This window comes from Balaenoptera borealis, assembly GCF_965194805.1.
Source record: "Balaenoptera borealis genome assembly, chromosome: 2".
Classification (NCBI taxonomy): Eukaryota; Metazoa; Chordata; class Mammalia; order Artiodactyla; family Balaenopteridae; genus Balaenoptera; species Balaenoptera borealis.
The window spans coordinates 180265992-180283978 of NC_138867.1; the positions used below are offsets into that span (position 1 = coordinate 180265992).

The 17987-nt window shown below is 50.7% G+C and overlaps 2 protein-coding genes and 1 pseudogene across 3 annotated transcripts in view; 2 read left to right on the forward strand and 1 right to left on the reverse strand.

The window, feature by feature from the left end:
- C3 (complement C3) overlaps positions 1 to 3496 on the forward strand; it is a 35167-nt gene extending 31671 nt beyond the window's left edge. The window contains exons 36-41 of the mRNA XM_082380605.1: positions 1668 to 1773; positions 2080 to 2169; positions 2336 to 2416; positions 2912 to 2995; positions 3084 to 3219; positions 3308 to 3496. Coding sequence (XP_082236731.1) covers positions 1668 to 1773; positions 2080 to 2169; positions 2336 to 2416; positions 2912 to 2995; positions 3084 to 3219; positions 3308 to 3449 — 639 coding nt within the window. The 3' untranslated portion in view covers positions 3450 to 3496. The remainder of the gene's footprint in view (positions 1 to 1667; positions 1774 to 2079; positions 2170 to 2335; positions 2417 to 2911; positions 2996 to 3083; positions 3220 to 3307) is intronic.
- Positions 3497 to 6429: 2933 nt separating this feature from the next.
- LOC309623609 (C-terminal-binding protein 2 pseudogene) lies at positions 6430 to 9558 on the reverse strand (annotated as a pseudogene). The gene has a single exon. The product of its transcript is annotated as a C-terminal-binding protein 2 pseudogene (transcript).
- A 553-nt stretch (positions 9559 to 10111) lies between these two features.
- Positions 10112 to 17546, forward strand: TNFSF14 (TNF superfamily member 14). Its single transcript, XM_082380660.1, has 4 exons — positions 10112 to 13767; positions 15252 to 15288; positions 15534 to 15575; positions 16191 to 17546. Exons 1-4 carry the CDS (start codon positions 13372 to 13374, stop codon positions 16616 to 16618), a joined length of 903 nt encoding a protein of 300 aa, XP_082236786.1. The 5' UTR covers positions 10112 to 13371; the 3' UTR covers positions 16619 to 17546.
- The last annotated feature ends 441 nt before the right edge of the window (positions 17547 to 17987 follow it).

Below are 17987 nucleotides of genomic sequence, written 5' to 3' on the forward strand. Positions count from 1 at the left end.
TGACTGCATTGGGTCTTCATTGCTGCATGCGGGCTTTCTCTCATCGCGGTGAGCAGGGGCTACTCTTCGTTGTGGTGCGCAGGCTTCTCATGGCGGTGGCTTCTCTCGTTGCGGAGCACGGGCTCTAGGCGCACGGGCTTCAGTAGTTGTGGTGCACGGGCTCAGTAGCTGTGGCTCGTGGGCTCTAGAGCGCAGGCTCAGTAGTTGTGGCACACAGGCTTAGTTGCTCGGCGGCATGTGAGATCTTCCCAGACCAGGGATCAAACCCGTGTCCTCTGCATTGGCAGGCGGATTCTTAACCACTGCGCCACCAGGGAAGTCTGGATCTCACCTTCAGAACACTCATGTTCCAACCTCATTTTTCACTTGCTCCCTCCAGCCTCTTCTCATCAGAGTCTTAAACAACCATTGAAAAAAACCACCTTGGTTAAAAAAAAAAGTGCTCAGTGGAGAAAAAGGACTTCCCTTGCTCCCAACCCCCTAGCATTTCTCTCTTCTCTTATTTTCTCTCCATCTAGCCTTCTCTTGCTGTCTTTATCTTGAACATGATTCCTTCTCTTTCCTGCTTATTTCTTCCCCTTCTCCTATCCTCATATCTTTCCTGCTAACTCCCTGTACCCTCACCCCACATTAGTCAGCATAAGCAACACTAGCTACTATAATAAAACCCCTAAGAATATGGGGGTCTCAACACAAGAGACTTGTATGTCTCACTCGTGTAAAGTCCAGCTGGTATGGGAGGTAAGGAAGGGGACTTCTACTCCATGTGGTCACTCAGGGATCCGCGTACCTTCCATCTCGTGGTTCTGTAATCCCTAGGATTTTGGACTCCTCTGCTGGATCCATCCTTTCTAGAAGAAAACGGGGTTGTGCATGAGATGGGTTTTTTAATGGGTTTTGTTTTGTTTGTTTGTATTTTAATTTTTGTACCTTAAAATTTTTATATAATTTCAACCTTACAGACAAATTTCAGAGCACAATAGAGAAGTTCCATATAACCTTTACCCAAATTCACTAATTGTTAGCATTTTCCTCCGAATATACATGATGCCTATGTATATGTACATATATATGTATATGTTTCCTTCCTTCATCTCTCCCTTCTTCCCTTTCTTTTTTCTTTCTTCCTTTCTCTTTATTTTTTGCAGCTTTATTGAGATTTAACTGACATGTAACATTGTGTAGGTTTAAGATGTACAGTGTACTGATTTGATATGTGTATATATTGGGAAATAATTACCAAAATAAGGTTAGTTACATCCATGCCCTCACAGAGTTATAAAGTGTGTGTGTGTGTATGTGTGTGTGTGTTAAGAACTTTTAAGATCTAATCTTTTAGCAACTTTCAAATGTCTATTGCAGTCTTGTTAACCATGGAATGTTTTTAAGGATATAGATAGCAATCCTTGGCCAGAACTCAATCACATGGCCGCATGGAACTGAAAACATGCCGAGAAGTGTAATCTAGCCGTGAGCCGTGGAGAAAAAAAAATGGATTTGATGAACTGCTCATTAATCTTTTGGCAAAGATTCCTGCTCCCCCCCATCTATCCCCACCCATATCCCTCCTTGATCCCTCAGTTTCTCCACCACTGCTCCAACCCCCAGACCCCATGCTGGGCTTCCTCCCATGTCACCCCCTTGACCAACCTCCTCCTTCTTTCCAGGTCTCACACACCCTGGAGGACTGTCTAGCCTTCAAAGTTCACCAGTACTTTAATGTGGGGCTTATACAGCCTGGGGCAGTCAAGGTGTACTCTTATTACAACCTGGGTGAGCAGCTGTCCTAGGGCCTGGGGTCCCAGGGATCTGGGAGTTAGGAGTCTAGGGGTCCCAGGAATCCAGGAGTTAGGAGTCTGGGGGTCCCAGGGATCTAGGAGTGAGGAGTCTGGGGGTTCCGGGAATCCAGGAGTTAGGAGTCTGGTGGTCCTGGGGATATGGGAGTTAGGGGTCTGAGGGCCCCAGGGTTGGGGACCTGGCCTCAGCAGGTCTGATGGACTGAAGTTGGGAAACTGAGCCCCCGCCAGGTGTGGTCTCTGGGGTGGAGGCCCTAGCCCTCCCCATCTCCTCTGCCCACAGATGAAGCTTGCACCCGGTTCTACCACCCGGAGAAGGAGGACGGGATGCTGGACAAACTCTGCCACAAAGATACATGCCGCTGTGCTGAGGGTGGGTGCGCAGGCGCCAGGAGGGGTGGCCACGCCCACTGGACCCCTGATCCCACGGGGTGGGGGCGGTGACTCAGGAGGGCTGGGCGTACCCGTGGGTGATAGGCCCTGAACGAGAAGCGGGACTTAGACCGTGTCCCCCGCCCACGCACCCACCCACCCCACAGAGAACTGCTTCATGCACACGGAGGAGGAGGTCACCCTGGAGGACCGGCTGGACAGGGCCTGCGAGCCGGGCGTGGACTATGGTGAGTCTGGCGGGGGGGGGACGGGGGGGGGGCGGCGCGCGCATGCGTGCTTGTGTGTGAGCGGAGGCGCGCCGGCGTGTGTGGTCATGGCTACGTGCGGCTGTGGTTGTGTGTGTGATGTGTTGTGAGGGGCTCTGATTGCACGGGGAACCGTGGTCATGAGTGGGATGGTACGTGGGCGTGTGTGAGAGGGGTGGTTGTGAGTGATGTGGGCGTGTGCATGGCTGTGGGGAGCCGCAGTTGTCTGAGACGGTGCTTGTGGGTCCCAGTGGATAGGAGCAGCTGTCGTTGTGCCTGTGACTGTCGTTGTGGACGGCTATGATTGTGTGCATGGCTGTGAGTGTGGCTGGCTGTGTTACTGCGGTGGGGGGCGGGCAGGGGGCTTGAGCCTGCCTGGCTGTGGTCCTGCCCGTATCGGCTTGGGAGGAGCCGGGTGACGGCGCCCCACAGACAACCCTCCCAGGACCCACGCTGCCTTCTTTCCCCCGCCCACAGTGTACAAGATCAAACTTCTCAAGAAGGAGCTGTCGGATGACTTTGACGATTACATCATGGTCATCGAGCAGATCATCAAATCAGGTCAGCCCTGTGTCTGCTGTCTTTCTGCCTCCCCCTCCCCCGTGTTCGCCCCTCCCCCCAGCTCAGCTTCCCTCTCCCTCCCCTTCAGGCTCCGATGAGGTGCAAGTTCAACAGGAGCGTAGGTTCATCAGCCACATCAAGTGCAGAGAAGCCCTCAAACTGAAGGAGGGGGCCCGCTACCTCGTGTGGGGCATCTCCTCGGACCTGTGGGGAGAGAAACCCAAGTGAGTGCCCGCCCCGCGCCTGCGCGTGGCCACCTCCTCCCGCCCTTCCCCTCCCCCTCCCCCTCCTGACCTGTCTCTCTTCCCCCAGGATCAGCTACATCATCGGGAAGGACACCTGGGTGGAGCTGTGGCCTGATGCGGATGAATGCCAAGACGAGGAGAACCAGAAACACTGCCAGGACCTGGCCAACTTCACCGAAAACATGGTTGTCTTTGGCTGCCCCAACTAATCCCGCTCCCGTTGTCCAGCCAATAAAGGTCCAGTTCTATTTCACAAGTCTCCCAAAGTCTGGAGCTCTTTGAGAGGGGGAGAGAGGCAGCTGTGATCCCCCGCTGCCTCACCTGCAGCTCAGCTCCATCCTACAGGAACTTCCTGTAGTTCACCTGCAAGTTCGCAGGCTTCCTCACCTACAGCGCGTGTGCCTGCCTCGCCTGCACCTAGCCGGAAGTGCACCTGCATCTCCCCCTGAATCTCAGCTGCACCTCAGCTCCATCCGTACCTGAATTTTCATTTGCATCCTCACCAGCAGCTCGCTGCCCCTTCACCTGAGTTCTCACCACCTTCCTTACCTGCCTCTTTATTGCATCCTCACCTGAACTCTTACCAGGATCTCATCTGGATCTTTACCTGCACACTCAACCTGCACACTCGCCTGTATTTTCTGCATCTTCACCTGCTTCCCCCACCTACATCTTTATCTGTAAACTTACCTTTATCTTTACAAACATTCTTACCTATACTCTCACCTGTCTTTCCACTTGCATCCTCACCTGTGTTTTCTCTGCATCTTCATGAGGGTGAGGACCTGCATCTTTACCTACATTCTTCTCTGGATCTCTTCGTGTGTTCTTACCAGCATCCTCATCTACATCCTCACCTGCGTATTTACCTGCCTTCTCACTTGCACCTTCCCCTGCGTCTTCACCTATGTCTTCACCAGCATCAGAACTCTCCAGTCCTCCTCTGCCTTCTCACCTTCATGCTCACCTGCATCCTTACCTGCCATCCTCACCCGTTCTCATCTTCATCCCATTTGCTCTCATCCGCAGCTCACTTTGACTCCATTTCCCATCTCACGCATCCCATTTGCATCCTCTAGACTCACCTCACCCTCCAGGTCACCACTTTGTAGATGGGCCTGAACAGATTGGTAGGATTGTGTGAGGCGGCTGGGCCGGGAGGGGGCAGTAAAGGTCAGGCAGGATGATGTTTCCAGCTGGAGCCCTGAGGGACCAAGCCAGAGATGTGACTCGTATCTCAGCGGTTGAAGAAGGAGTGCAGGGGCTGTTGTGGTCACAGCCTCACCAGAAACACATGGTGGGGAGCAGCCACAGTTGAGTGAGGCCACTGGCTGCCAAGGGGCCCCAAGTGCCTCTTCTAACTCCACCTGTGGTCCCTTGAGGACCATTGAGGGTGGAATCCAGGCTCCGACTCTGGGTAAGGTCATCACAGGAAAACCCCCCTGAACCTGGAAGTCACGCCTGCATAGCCCCCTTCCCCTAAGACCCTGGGTCCTGGAAACCCCACCTCCCAACTTCAGGAATGTTGGGGAAATTGACTCACAGCCTACCCCTACTCCCTCCAGCCTCCAGTTGCCGGACACCCCCGTCAAGGGGAGACACAGAGATCCTCATTACTCACTAGGTGTCACAGCTGACAACTGCCGGGCCCCCCTGCCCTCCTTTATGCGCAATTTTTCGTTTTTCTTGCTCTGTTTCTTTAATGTGTGGGATGTTTTTGTTTTGTTTTCTACTTTTTTTTTAGCATCTATGTTTCTAGGCTGTGAACAGCACAGACAGGACCTTACATTCTAAAGATAGCATGGAGTTGATTTCAGACAGTGAGGGTATCCAAAAAGGAAAGGAGATCAGGGTGACCCGGGAAGCCTGCCTGCAACAGGGCCAACCAGTGAAGTCATTTAGATTGAAGGATGGTTCAGTTTATGTCTCAGTTTTGTTAGGCTATGGTGACCAGTTGTTTGGTCAAATACCAGGCTAAATGTTTCTCAGAAGGTTTTTTTTTTTTTTGAAATTTTTTTTTTATTGAAAACTGCACTGAACACTAAATGTCCACCTTTACAATAAACAAATACAGTAACGGTAACACACTAAAACAAAACTTAACTTCTGATAGCCATTATTTTTCTGTTTGGGACAGTTTTGAAGGTTCTTTGGTCACAAAACAGGAATGTCAGGACTTCCCTGGTGGTGCGGTGGTTAAGAATCCACCTGCCAATGCAGGGGACACGGGTTCAAGCCCCAGTCCAGGAAGATCCCACATGCCGCGGAGCAAGTAAGCCCATGCGCCACAACTACTGAGACTGCGCTCTAGAGCCCGCAAGCCACAACTACTAAGCCCGTGAGCCACAACTACTGAGCCTGCGTTTCACAACTACTGAAACCCACGTGCCTAGAGCCCGTGCTCCGCAACAAAAGAAGCCACCGCAATGAGAAGCCCGCGCACTGCAACAGAGTAGACCCCGCTCACCGCAACTTAGAGAAAGCCCACGCGCAGCAACGAAGACCCAGTGCAGCCAAAAATAAATAAATAAATTTATTTCTTAAAAAACTTGAAAAAAATAAAAAAACAGTAATGTCCCTATCCAAAGGCTCAAAATAGGCCATCTTTTAACCAAAAAGGTGGTGATTCACAAAAGGCTATGAATACAACATGTAACCAGTTGATATAAATCTAATAGGATTTGTTAAAATCAGTCACATCTAATAACACACCTGAAGTATTCTTATATAAAATATCTCATGAAGAAAAGAAGACTTTATCAATGTCTAAAAAAGTGCGTTTGTTCATAGACAATCTGACAAGTTACCATAAAATGTTTCCTGAGACATAAGATAACGCAACATTATTCTTCTTGAACACTTTCAGTTCAAGACTTTCCACTCAGTAAAATAGCTGAGGATATGAAACTGAGAAAATATATTTGAGTACAAACAGCTTGTGAAACTTAATACTTTTTTTTTTTTTTTTTTGCATCATCAGAAGGTATTACTGAACTCACAACCAACTTGCCCGCTCTGTATGCAGCTCAGATGGGTGAGGCTTCTCTGTACAGAAGCCTGTACTGTCTTCGATCCTATGCTCGTGGTTGTCTAACACAAACAGTTTTCTCCCCATTTTGTAGTAATTTAACCTTCCTACTAGCAAAAAAGGTAGCCAGCCCCCGTGGACTGAAGGAGCTACAGTCAGGATGGTGATTTCCTCTTACTATTTTTTATTTTGATGTTTGGAACTCTTTTTTGTTGCTGGGTTTTGGTTTTTGGTTTTGTTTTTATTTTTAAACTTTTTTTTTTTTTTTTTTTGGCTACGTTGGGTCTTTGTTGCAGAGCGTAGACTTTCTCTAGTTGCCGCGAGAGGGGGCTACTCTTTGTTGCGGTGCATGGGCTGCTCAATGTGGCAGCTTTTCTTTGTTGAGGAGCACAGGCTCTAGGCGAAGGGACCTCAGTAGTTTTGGCGCACGGGCTTAGTTGCTCCGCGGCATGTGGGATCTTCCCGGGGCGGGGGTGGGGGGAACAGGGGAACCCAAGTCCCCTGCATTGGCAGCAAGATTCTTAACCACTGAGCCACCAGGGAAGCCCAGTTTTTGGTTTCTTAATATTTTTTTAGTTTTGTGTTCGTTTGCTTGTCTGTTTTTAATTGAAGTATAGTTGATTTACAATGTTAAGATATTTGGGACTCTTGATGCAACATTCTAGAGCAAGGGGTCCAGGACCTGCTTTGCCCAAGGGACGGATAAAGGAAAAAGATCTATTTGTTCTTTTTTTTTTTTTTTTTTAAAGAAATTGGCAATGTAATTTTTTCAAGTATTTCTTTATTTGGCTGTGCCGGGTCTTAGTTTCGGCATGTGGGATCTAGTTCCCTGACCAGGGATCGAACCTGGGCCCCCTGCATTGGGAGTGCGGAATCTTAACCACTGGACCGCCAGGGAAGTCCCAAGATCTATTTACTCTTTGTGATTGGATGCACAGATGAAAAACTTAACACACAATAACAGAAGTTGGTCCTTACTAAATCACGTCCAGTCTTTTTCCGTGCTTCTGTAAGCAGATGACATCGTCTTCAGTTTACCCCTGTCGCTAGCTCTTTTGTGGTTTTAACACTGCACCGTCCATGATGCAAATATCCAGAATCAGTTAAAAAGACTGTCAAATTCCTTTTCTCTTAGTTCATCTATTTTTCACTGTCTCTTGGTGCCAGGTGTATCCAAATGATTACCTTTCCTCACTCTCTGCTATTGCTTGTTGGGGTGTTCTGGTTTGTCCCCATGTTTTTGTGGGCTGGTTGGGAGAGGGAGCTTGGGAAGGGTGTGCCACCGAGGGGAGGCTGTGGGTCACCAGGATGCCCCGGGGGATGATCCCTTCCATGGCTGCAGGAAGTCCTCCCGGAGCCATGCCCATGATGCCTGCTGGGCGTCTGTAGGTGGCACCGCTGAACTCTGGATGAATTGCTCGCTGATCTATTCTGGACCAGGGTGCTGTTGTGACCAAGAATTCCTTGTTCACAGTTTCTTAAGCTCTCTGGCATGCCACATGTGATTGCCTGGCTGGTCTCTGCTCACTATGCCAGGCCGTGTGAGGTGTACAAATGAGATGTGGTGCATCTTTCAAGGGACCCTGAGCAAAGTTGAAAGGCTCCGATTGGTGCACCTGGAGGGCCGCCCGTCGTATCCTGCCTTCCTTGAGGGCTTAGGCTAAGACTTTCTCATCCAGCAGTCCCCCGCGGGTGGCATTCACTGGGAATGCCCCTTGTCTCATCTGCTTTATAGTAAAATCAGTGATGAGCTGGTGGTTATATCCGTTGAGACTACGGTGCAAGGAGACGCAGTCTCTCTGATACAGCAGGTCCTGTAGGGTGTAGATCCTCTGCACACCCAGGGACGGTTCGATCCCATCCTGCAAGTAGGGGTCATAAAATATGATGCTGAATCCAAACCATCTGCCCCGGGCGACAGAAGCGCATGAGGCCCAGCATCTCCCCACGGATGCAGGCTGCCCCTGAGGCAACCTCCCGGACCAGCTCGACGCTCTGTACCCACGGGCGTTCCGCAGTGCCTGGTACAGCCATGGGTTCCCCCGGGACAGATTGAGGATGTGGCAGATGGTGGAGTCGTCTGTCTCTTCCACTGCCGCCATGGGATGTTAGCACAAGGCGATCCCGAGCTCGCCCGCAGCCTTGCCGTCCACGTGGTCGAAGCCGCTGCCTATCCGCACCATCACCCTCGGGGCCTTGAACTTCTCCAGGTCCTCCCCGGTGAGGGCGATGGTGTGGTACATCGTGGCACAGACAGCCTCCTTTAAAACCTCCTCGTGGATCTCCTGAGTAGACTGTGTGTCACAGAAGGCCACGGTGGCCATGTCCTTCAGGGTGGGCATCTCCACCCTGCAATCTCGGCCATGGAGCAGCGCCACGGGGGGTGGGAGGTTGCCAGGGGCCCATTCATGATCTAGGGGAGGATACCTTCACAGATTCTGTCCAATCGCTGTCGCTTGACTTTGTGCTTATCCACAAGGGCCATTCTTTTTTTTTGGTCGCGGGGCGCACGCCATTCCGGATCTTAGTTCCCGACCAGGGAGCGAACCTGTGCCCCCTGCAGTGGAAGTGTGGAGTCCTAACCACTGGACCGTACAAGGGCCATTATTTATCGAACTTTGCACCTCTCTCATTCAAAAGCCCAAGGGGTCCCCTAAGAACTTCGGGACCCTCTCAGGAGTCCGTGGGCATTATGCCACTAAGCACCCAATATAAATTTGTCCACAAACTCTATAGTTCACATCATGGGCTGTCCGTCTTTTCTTTTTTTTTTTTAATTAACTAATTTTATTTATTTATTTTTGGCTGTGTTGGGTCTTCGTTGCTTCGCGCAGGCTTTCTCTAGTTGCAGCGAGTGGGGGCTACTCTTCGTTGTGGTGCGCGGGCTTCTCATTGCGGTGGCTTCTCTTGTTGTGGAGCACCGGCTCTAGGCACGCAGGCTCAGTAGTTGTGGTGCGCGGGCTCAATAGTTGTGGTGCACAGGCTTAGTTGCTCTGTGACATGTGGGATCTTCCCAGACCAGGGCTCAAACCCGTGTCCCCTGCATTGGCAGGCGGATTCTTAACCACTGCGCCACCAGGGAAGCCCCCGTCCTTTTAAGAGATTCCAACTTCATTGATTTAAAAGCATTTCAGGTGATGAAACCCAAAGCAGGAAGATTCTGCTTCTCCTGGAGTTTCTTCTCAGGGGGCAGGAGACGCCAGCTTTCCTTATTTATGGGCAGGAGGGGCTCTGGGGTGGACGGGACTTCCAGGAGCTAACTCTCCCCTGCAGGTATTTTTAAAGATGTGATTCACACCTATGGCCAGTTGACTGTAAAAGCAGATTACCCATGAGACTTCCCAGGGAGTCCAGCAGTGGAGACCCAGCACTTCCACCGCAGGGGCATGGGTTCGATGCCTGGCTGGGGAACTAAGATCCCACATACAGTGCGGTGTGGCCAAATAAATTAATTAATTAAATTAACAGAGCAGATTACCCTTGATAATGTGGGTGGGCCTCTTCCAATCAGTTGAAGGGCTGAGGAGAAAAAGTGGGTTTCCTGAGGAGGAAAGAATTCCGGCTGGCAGTGTGCAGATTCTGCCTGAGATTCTTGCCTTCAGACTCAAGACCACAACATCAACTCTTAACTGAATCTCCAGTCTGCTGGCTTGTCCTGCAGATTTACCAAGCTACAAAATCACATGAACCAATTCCTTACAATCAATCAATCAATCTCTCTCTTGATTGATAGATAGATGATAGATATTAGATATAGAGATACATTATTGGTTCTATTTATCTGACTAACCCTGCCTAATATGGGTGGTCAGGGAAGGCTTCTGTGAGGAGGGGGTTCTTTTTTTTTTTTTTTTTTTTTTTTTTTTTTTTTTTTTTTTTAAAGATGATGTTGGAACAACGCATTTATTTTATTTTTTTATTTATTTACTTACTTATTTATGGCTGTGTTGGATCTTCATTTCTGTGCGAGGGCTTTCTCTAGTTGCGGCAAGCGGGGGCCACTCTTCATCACGGTGTGCGGGCCTCTCACTATCGCGGCCTCTCTTGTTGCGGAGCACAGGCTCCAGATGCGCAGGCTCAGTAGTTGTGGCTCACGGGCCTAGTTGCTCCGCGGCACGTGGGATCCTCCCAGACCAGGGCTCGAACCCGTGTCCCCTGCATTGGCAGGCAGGTTCTCAACCACTGCGCCACCAGGGAAGCCCCCAAGGAGGGGGTTCTTGAGTCAGGACATAGATGACAAGGAGGAGCCAGTCATGGGGGGTCTGGAAAAGACTGTTCCATGCAGAGGGAACAGCAAGTGCAAAAGGCCCCAGATGCCCGGGTGCAAGGGCTTCAAGATAATGAAGACCACTCAGTGTCTATTCTCTTTTTTAAAATTATTTTATTGAAGTATAGTTGGCTTACAATTTTTCTTTTGCCCCACCACTTGGCTTGCAGAATCTTAGTTCCCTGACCAGGAATTGAACCCGTGCCCTCGGCAGTGAAAGCGCAGAGTCCTAACCGCTGGGCTGCCAGGGAATTCCTCTTAATGTCTATTCTTACCTCAGGGAACAGCCCTTCTTCTATAAAAGGCCGTATAGTAAATATTTTAGCCTTTCAGGACCGAGAGATAAAATCGAGGATATTATAAAGGTACTTATAAAATGAGAGGAAGCTTCCAGCCTGCCATATGCCCCGTTTGCTTGGGATGGGCCACCCAGGGTGGAGGACGTGATTTGTGCTCTGCTACTGGAAACATTCTCTGGATGAAGAATGATGGGCCCAAGGCTTGGAGATCCAGGTGGGTAGAGAGGGTGTGGGATGACCGCTGAGGCCAGTTTCTCTCTGCTCCAGTGACAACCAGATCCCAGCCAACCTCTCTCTCCCAAATCCCAGCTGTCTCATCTGGATCAGCTGGCCAGAGTTGAGACAACATGCTGAGTCACCAACCCCCAGAATGAGATTCATCCACTCAACACCCAGCGGTTGATGACAGAGGACATGCCAACATGTAGGTGGCAGCCAGTGTGACCAGCTACAAAGTGTGGACAGGGGTGAGCGTTGGCTGCTGGCCCAGGAGGCCGGCACTGAAAAGCAAAAGGGGGAAGAGGGGCCAGAGGAGGATGCCCCATCTGGGACCCTACCGCTCACTAAAGTGTCAGCCCCCAAGAGCAGCTCCTGTAGCTGTACAGAAACATGAGCCTGGCCTGACTCAGCCCATGAGCCATAATTTGCTAACCCCCATAAGCTCAATGGAAGCTCATTGGAAGATTTTAAACATGGAAGAGGTGAGACCTGACTTATGTGTTTAAAAGCTGATGCCAGCAGTTCCAATCCTAGGTATACACCCAAAAGAATAGAGAGCTGGAACCCAGACAAATACATGCACACACATGCTTGTAGCAGCACTTTTCAAAATAACCAAAAGGTGGAAATAACTTAAATGTCCATTAACGGGGGAATGGATAAGCAAAGTGTGGTTCATCATACACTGGAATATTACTCAGCCTTAAAAAGGAGTGAAGCACTGACACTTGCTACAATGCGGATGAACCTTGAAAACATTATCTTCAGTGAAAGAAGCCAGACACAAAAGACCACGTAGTGTATATTTCCATTTTTTTGAAATGTCCAACACAGCTAAATCCATAGAGCAGGAAAGCAGACTAGTGGTTGCCAGGGTCTGTGGGTGGGAGAGTTGAGGAGTGACTGCTTAATGGTTATAAGGTTTACTTTTGAAATGCTTTGGAAGTAGGTAGTGTTGCACAACATTGTAAATGTACTAAATGACACTGAGTTGCTCGCTTTAAAATGGTTTGTTTTACGTGGTGTGAATTTACCTCAAATAAATAAATAAATAAATAAGCGAGGCCACACCAGCTCCAGGGTAGAGAATGAATTATAAGGTGGCAAGAGGTAAAGTACTACATCCATTTGGGAAGCTACTGCAAGAGTCCAAGCAAGAAATGATGCCAGCAGTTCCAATCCTAGGTATACACCCAAAAGAATTGAGTGTCTTAGTCCATCTGGGCTGCTATAACGAGATACCCTAGACTGAGTGGCTTAAACAACAGATATTTACTTCTCACGGTTCTAGAGGATGGAAGTCTGAGATCAGCGTGCCTAAGTGGTTGAGTTCCAGTGAGAACCCTCCTCCTGGCCCTCTTCCTGGCCTCCTTCTCTCTGTATCTTCACATGGCAGAGAGGGAAAGAGAGCATATATCTTATATCTCATCTTATAAGGACACTAATCCCATTCAGGAGGGCTCCACCCTCATGCCCTAGCATCTCCCAAAGGCTCCACCACCAAATACCATCACATCGGGGGTTAGGGTATGGACATCAATTTGGAGGGCACATAAACATCCCGTTCATAGCACTTAGGGTGGTAGCAGTGGAAATGGAAACAGGTGGCCGCATTTGAGATCTGGTTTACAGGTTGAATCAACAGGGCCTGCTGAGGGTAGGATGTCGTGACAGGACGGAAGGAGGGGTCCAGGACGACTCCCAGGCCTTGAGTTTAGTTAGTTGAGTAGACAGTGGTTCTACCCTCTGACTGTGAATTTCAATTAAAACTTGCATGCATGCACACATGTGTGCATGCAGACATGCAGGCACACTCAAGCACGCAGCTGCACCTGCACGTACATGCATGCACACGCATGCATGCATGCATACACAGCACACACATGCATAGACACAGACACGCATGCACACACTCACACACACGCATATACACACCCACACACGTGCACACACACAAACCACTTGTATTTTCCACTGCTCTTATCACCATCTCGAACACTAAATAGTATTTTCTTATTGGGCTTTCTTATTAGTTTTTCTCAGCCTGCTAGAATAGGAGCTCCATAAGACCAAGGACTTTTGTCTCTCTTGTTCATGGCTGTGCCCCCAAACCTAGAACAGTGCCTGGCACACAGGAGGTGCTCAGTAAGTATTTGGCAACCATGTGAATGACATGGCCAGAAGGGAAAGCTGGGGCCTTCCCTCTCCCATCCCCACCTGAGTCACATCTTCAGATGCTTCTGGAAAGTGTGAGAGACTCTGAGTGAGAGTGAGATGGGGCCGGGCCAGGGGTGGGGGGACAGGAAGAAGAGGAGGATATGGGGGGAAGGGGGAGGGGCCGGGCCCCGGCTCTAAATGCAGCCCCAGGACCCACGGGCGCCTGTCGGCAGCGTGAGAAGCCCAGGAGTGTTGGGCAATCGTGGTTTCCTCCCAGCCCGCAGGACCCAGCCGTGCCAGCCCAGCCCCGGGCATCCTGGGGCCTCATCCGCTCAGGCATGGAGGAGACAGTGGTGAGGCCCTCGGTGTTCGTGGTGGATGGACAGACGGACATCCCTTTCACGAGGCTGGGGCGCAGCCGCAGGAGACAGCCCTGCAGTGCTGCCCGGCTGGGCCTGGGCCTCCTGCTGCTGCTGTTGGCGACCGGAGTGGCTGTCCAGGGCTGGTTCCTGCTGCAGCTGCACTGGCGCCTGGAGGTGATGGCCGCCCCCCTGCAGGTAAGTGGTGCTGGGGTGGGGGTGGGGGGGCTCGAAGTCAGTGTCACTGAGCATTGGTGTGTGTGTGTATGTGCAGAATGGAGGACAGACTAAGAGCAGCCCAAGGCAAGTTAATTCACCTCTCGGAACCTCAGTTTCCTCATCTGTAAAATGGGCATGATAATAAGCATCTTCCTAGGGAATAAAATATGATATTGTGTGTGTGGTGCCCAGCTGGCCCACAGCAAGCATTCAACCAATGGGAACTGACATTTTTTTTAAATTGAGATATAATTGACATAGAACATTGTGTAAGTTTAAGTGTACAACATATTAATTTGTTACATAAATATTGCAATAGGGTTGCCATTGTAGCGTTAGCTAATGCCTCTCTGGTATCACATAATTATCATTTCTTCTAGTGGTGGGAACTAACAAAATCTAAGCCTTTAGGAAGTTTAACGTTTATAACACAGTTGTGTTGTCTGTAACCCCTGGAACCGACATTCTGACATGGCTAGTTATTGTTATTTTTAAAAATATTTATCTGACTCTTCCATTTAGCCACTTTTATTTTTATTTTTAATTTTTTGGCCGTGCCACGTGGCATGCGGGATCTTAGTTCCAAGACCAGGGATCGAACCCGCACACCCTGCATTGGAAGCGCAGAGCCTTAACCACTGGACCGCCGGGGAGGTCCCGGACATGGCTAGCTATCATCAGCCGTAACCTGATCACCATTTTTGGGACTGTCACTAATCCACTTTGTCCGAGTCTGTAAGAATCTCTCTCTGCGTCCATTTCCCATTAGCCTTGGATGTCTCCGTCGGTCTGTCTGCCACACCTTTGGGTCTGTGTGTCCCAAGCCACGCCCATGTGGCCTCAGCCTTTTTGTGTTTCCAGGTCCTTTCTCCTCATGGCTGGACCTGTGCTGCTGTCCTGCACCCATGTACCCACACGGCCATGTACTCACCTGTCTCCAGCCCATGTGTTGACGTCATGTGTCTGTTTCTGCGTCTCCGTGTGCACAGACCCACGTGGCTCCATAAACCACGCAATCCACGTACCTGCATCCACGTGTGCCTTGTCCTTGTGTCACACAAGTGTCCAGGTCTGTGCCCATGTGTCCATATCCACGTGTTAGCATTTATGTCCAAGTGTCCAGCCATCCAGGTGGCCATGTGTCTTCGACAGCACTCATTTAATAAACCCTTATATAGTACCTGCTCTCTACCAGGCACTGTAATATGCTTTTCACGTGAGAATTCGCTGAATCCGAAGCAGGCACTTTTCATGTGTCCATTTACAGAGGGGAAAACTGAGAAACTGGATGGTTAAGAGCCTGCTGGGCGGCAGGGTGTGACATGGGGTGTGCACGTGGCCTTGGACATGTCTGAGGGTGATGTCTGTGCCCGTGGTCTGCATGTGTCTCTCAGCCACGAGTCTGAGTGACGCCAGGGCGTGGGCCCCACAGATCCTCACCACGGGCTGCTCTGCACTTTTAGGACAGAGGTGCAGGACCCCGGGATCTCCTGGTGCAAGGTGAGTCAGGGTCCTGGTCCCAGGGGAGGGGATGGAATGGTTCCCACGCTGCCCTCACCCCTTCAGCCCATTGCCCAATGTGATTTGCACAACTGGCCTAAGCCCCACAGACGCCCGTCCCCCAAGCCGGAGAAGCAGAAGTTTGGGTCATTCCGGAAAGGGTGGGGTTGACACCAGGAGGTGGGCTGGATGACCGCTCTGGAGGCTGGCCCTTACCCCTCTGACTTCTGACCCTCTCTCCCCAGATCGGAGGCCCCAGCAGGCCAACCCGGCAGCGCACCTCACAGGTGAGGGGGCCCCCAAGTCCTGGCAGGGGGTAGGGGTTCAGCGTGTCCTGGGGAGACCAGACAGACACCCCAACATGGCAGCGCACTCCTTCACTCATTAATTATTCACAGAGTTGCCCAGAGCACAGGCACTGCCTAGGTCTGTGAATTTCTAATTTTATTTATTGAATAAACCCTTGTAATCTGTGGCACACATCGTGACGTTCTTTCCACCTATTAATTCATTAAATCCTTAGCCGGTACTATTCAGAGCTCCATTTTACAGAGAGGGAGACTGAAGCACTCAGAGGTTATAAGCCTGCTGGGCCAGGATGTGTTCTGCCACTTACAACTTTTGACGGTTTGGGCAAATCAATTGCTCTGTGCCTCAGTTTCCCCACCTGCAAGAAGGGGATGAAACGAGTTAAGATGTATGATAAGCACGTTATTTTGCCACCTCCTGGGCCTCCGTTTCCCCACCTGTAAAGTGAGGATAAAGTGAGTTCATATATCTAAAGCTCTGGAACAGCCTAGCACAGAGGGGGTGGTGCTCAGAGAGGGGTGGCGACTGGCCTGGGGTCACACAGCAAGCGTGGGACCTATGCCTACCAACTCCCCCTCTGTCTCCCTCTGCAGGGGCCAACTCCAGCCTGACAGGCAGTGGGGGCCCGCTGCTGTGGGAGACGAAACTGGGCCTCGCCTTCTTGAGGGGCCTCACCTACCGGGACGGTGCCCTGGTCATCGCCCAGGCCGGCTACTATTACATCTACTCCAAGGTGCAGCTGGGCGGTGTGGGCTGCCCCCAGGGGCTGACCGGCGGCCTGCCCATCACCCACGGCCTCTACAAGCGCACGGCCCGCTACCCCGAGGAGCTGGAGCTGCTGGTCAGCCGGCGGTCACCCTGCGGGCGAGCAAGCAGCCCCCAGGTCTGGTGGGACAGCAGTTTCCTGGGCGGAGTGGTCCACCTGGACGCCGGGGAGGAGGTGGTGGTGCGCGTGCCTGATGAGAGCCTGGTCCGAGTCCGCGACGGTACGCGGTCCTACTTCGGGGCGTTCATGGTGTGAAGGAAGGAGCCAGGGTAGATGGAACGGAGTCCGACAGACAGAGACCTCAGAGGGTGCCTCGGGAGACAGGAAAACCAACAAGCAGAGATTTTGGAGTGTGCCCAGGAGAACCCCAAACTCAACAGGTGGAGAGCCAAGTGGGGACCACCGGGACCAAGAACCCAGTTATTCTACAAGGTGAAAGACCCAGCAGGCACCTCTGAAGAACCAAAGGAGACTGCAGACCCTGCCATGGACAACTCTGAAGACACAGACCTGGAGACTTGGGGGTCTGTTAGCCCCCAAGCAGGGGTAAAGCTGATCTGCCTGATATTCAGGAAAAAGGGGTGAGGGGTGGGTATTTATACTTTTGATTCAGAACTAAGTGGGACTTGGGGGTCCAGGGAGTTGGCTGAGAACAGGAAACGTCTTATCACCCTCTCCACTCTCACAAGTGTGGGCGGAGTGGGGGGGGCAGATTTATCACCAGGACTCACCCACCAGTGGAGAGCCCAGCCCGGCCCCGCCCATGGTCATAGTCACCTACCCAAGTCCCACCTACGGGCTTGTGGCCACACCACAGCCTGGTCATGAAGTTACACTCAGAGATGCAGGCATAGGCATGTGATGGTAGATGTTTGACAGCCAGGTTTTCTGGGAGGGGAGAGGTTTTGTAGTGTGTGTCGATTTCCATGGTGTAGATATTCCCACTGTGGCTGGTCTCTGTCTCCCATATATATCATCAGCCAGTTGGCTGTATCCCAGCAATGCTAAGAGCTCACGTTCCATCAGGACAGCAAAACTGTTTCAGCACCCAAGCCAGAGCCTGGCACAGAGGCACTTGGAAAATGTTTGCAGAAAGAAACACAAAGGAAGAGAGAGTGAGAGAAGGAAGGGATGGAGGGAGGGAGGAAGAGAGGGAGGGAGGGAGGGAGGAAGGAAGGAAGGAAGGAAAGAAGGAAGGAAGGAAGGAAGGAAGGAAGGAAGGAAAGAAAGAAAAGAAAGAAAGAAAGAAAGAAAAGAAAGAGAAAGAAAGAAAGAAAGAAAGAAAGAAAGAAAGAAAGAAAGAAAGAGAAAGGAAGGAAGAAAGAAAGGAAGGAAAGAAGGAAGAAAGAAAGAAAGAAAAAAGGAAAGAAAGAAAGGGAAAAAAGAAAGAAGCTACCATCACAGCTACAGCATCACAGAGAATCACAGCCCCACAAGTTCAGTCACTCCTTCACAACCACAGACACATACACACAAAGCATCAGATTCTCATACAACCTCACACAAGTCATAGCATCGCAAGCCCTCAATCACAAACACTGCATTACAACCACATAGGACACAGTCACACACAAGTCATCATCAGAGCCTCAGTCACCCACACAGGCCGTACAGTCACACCATG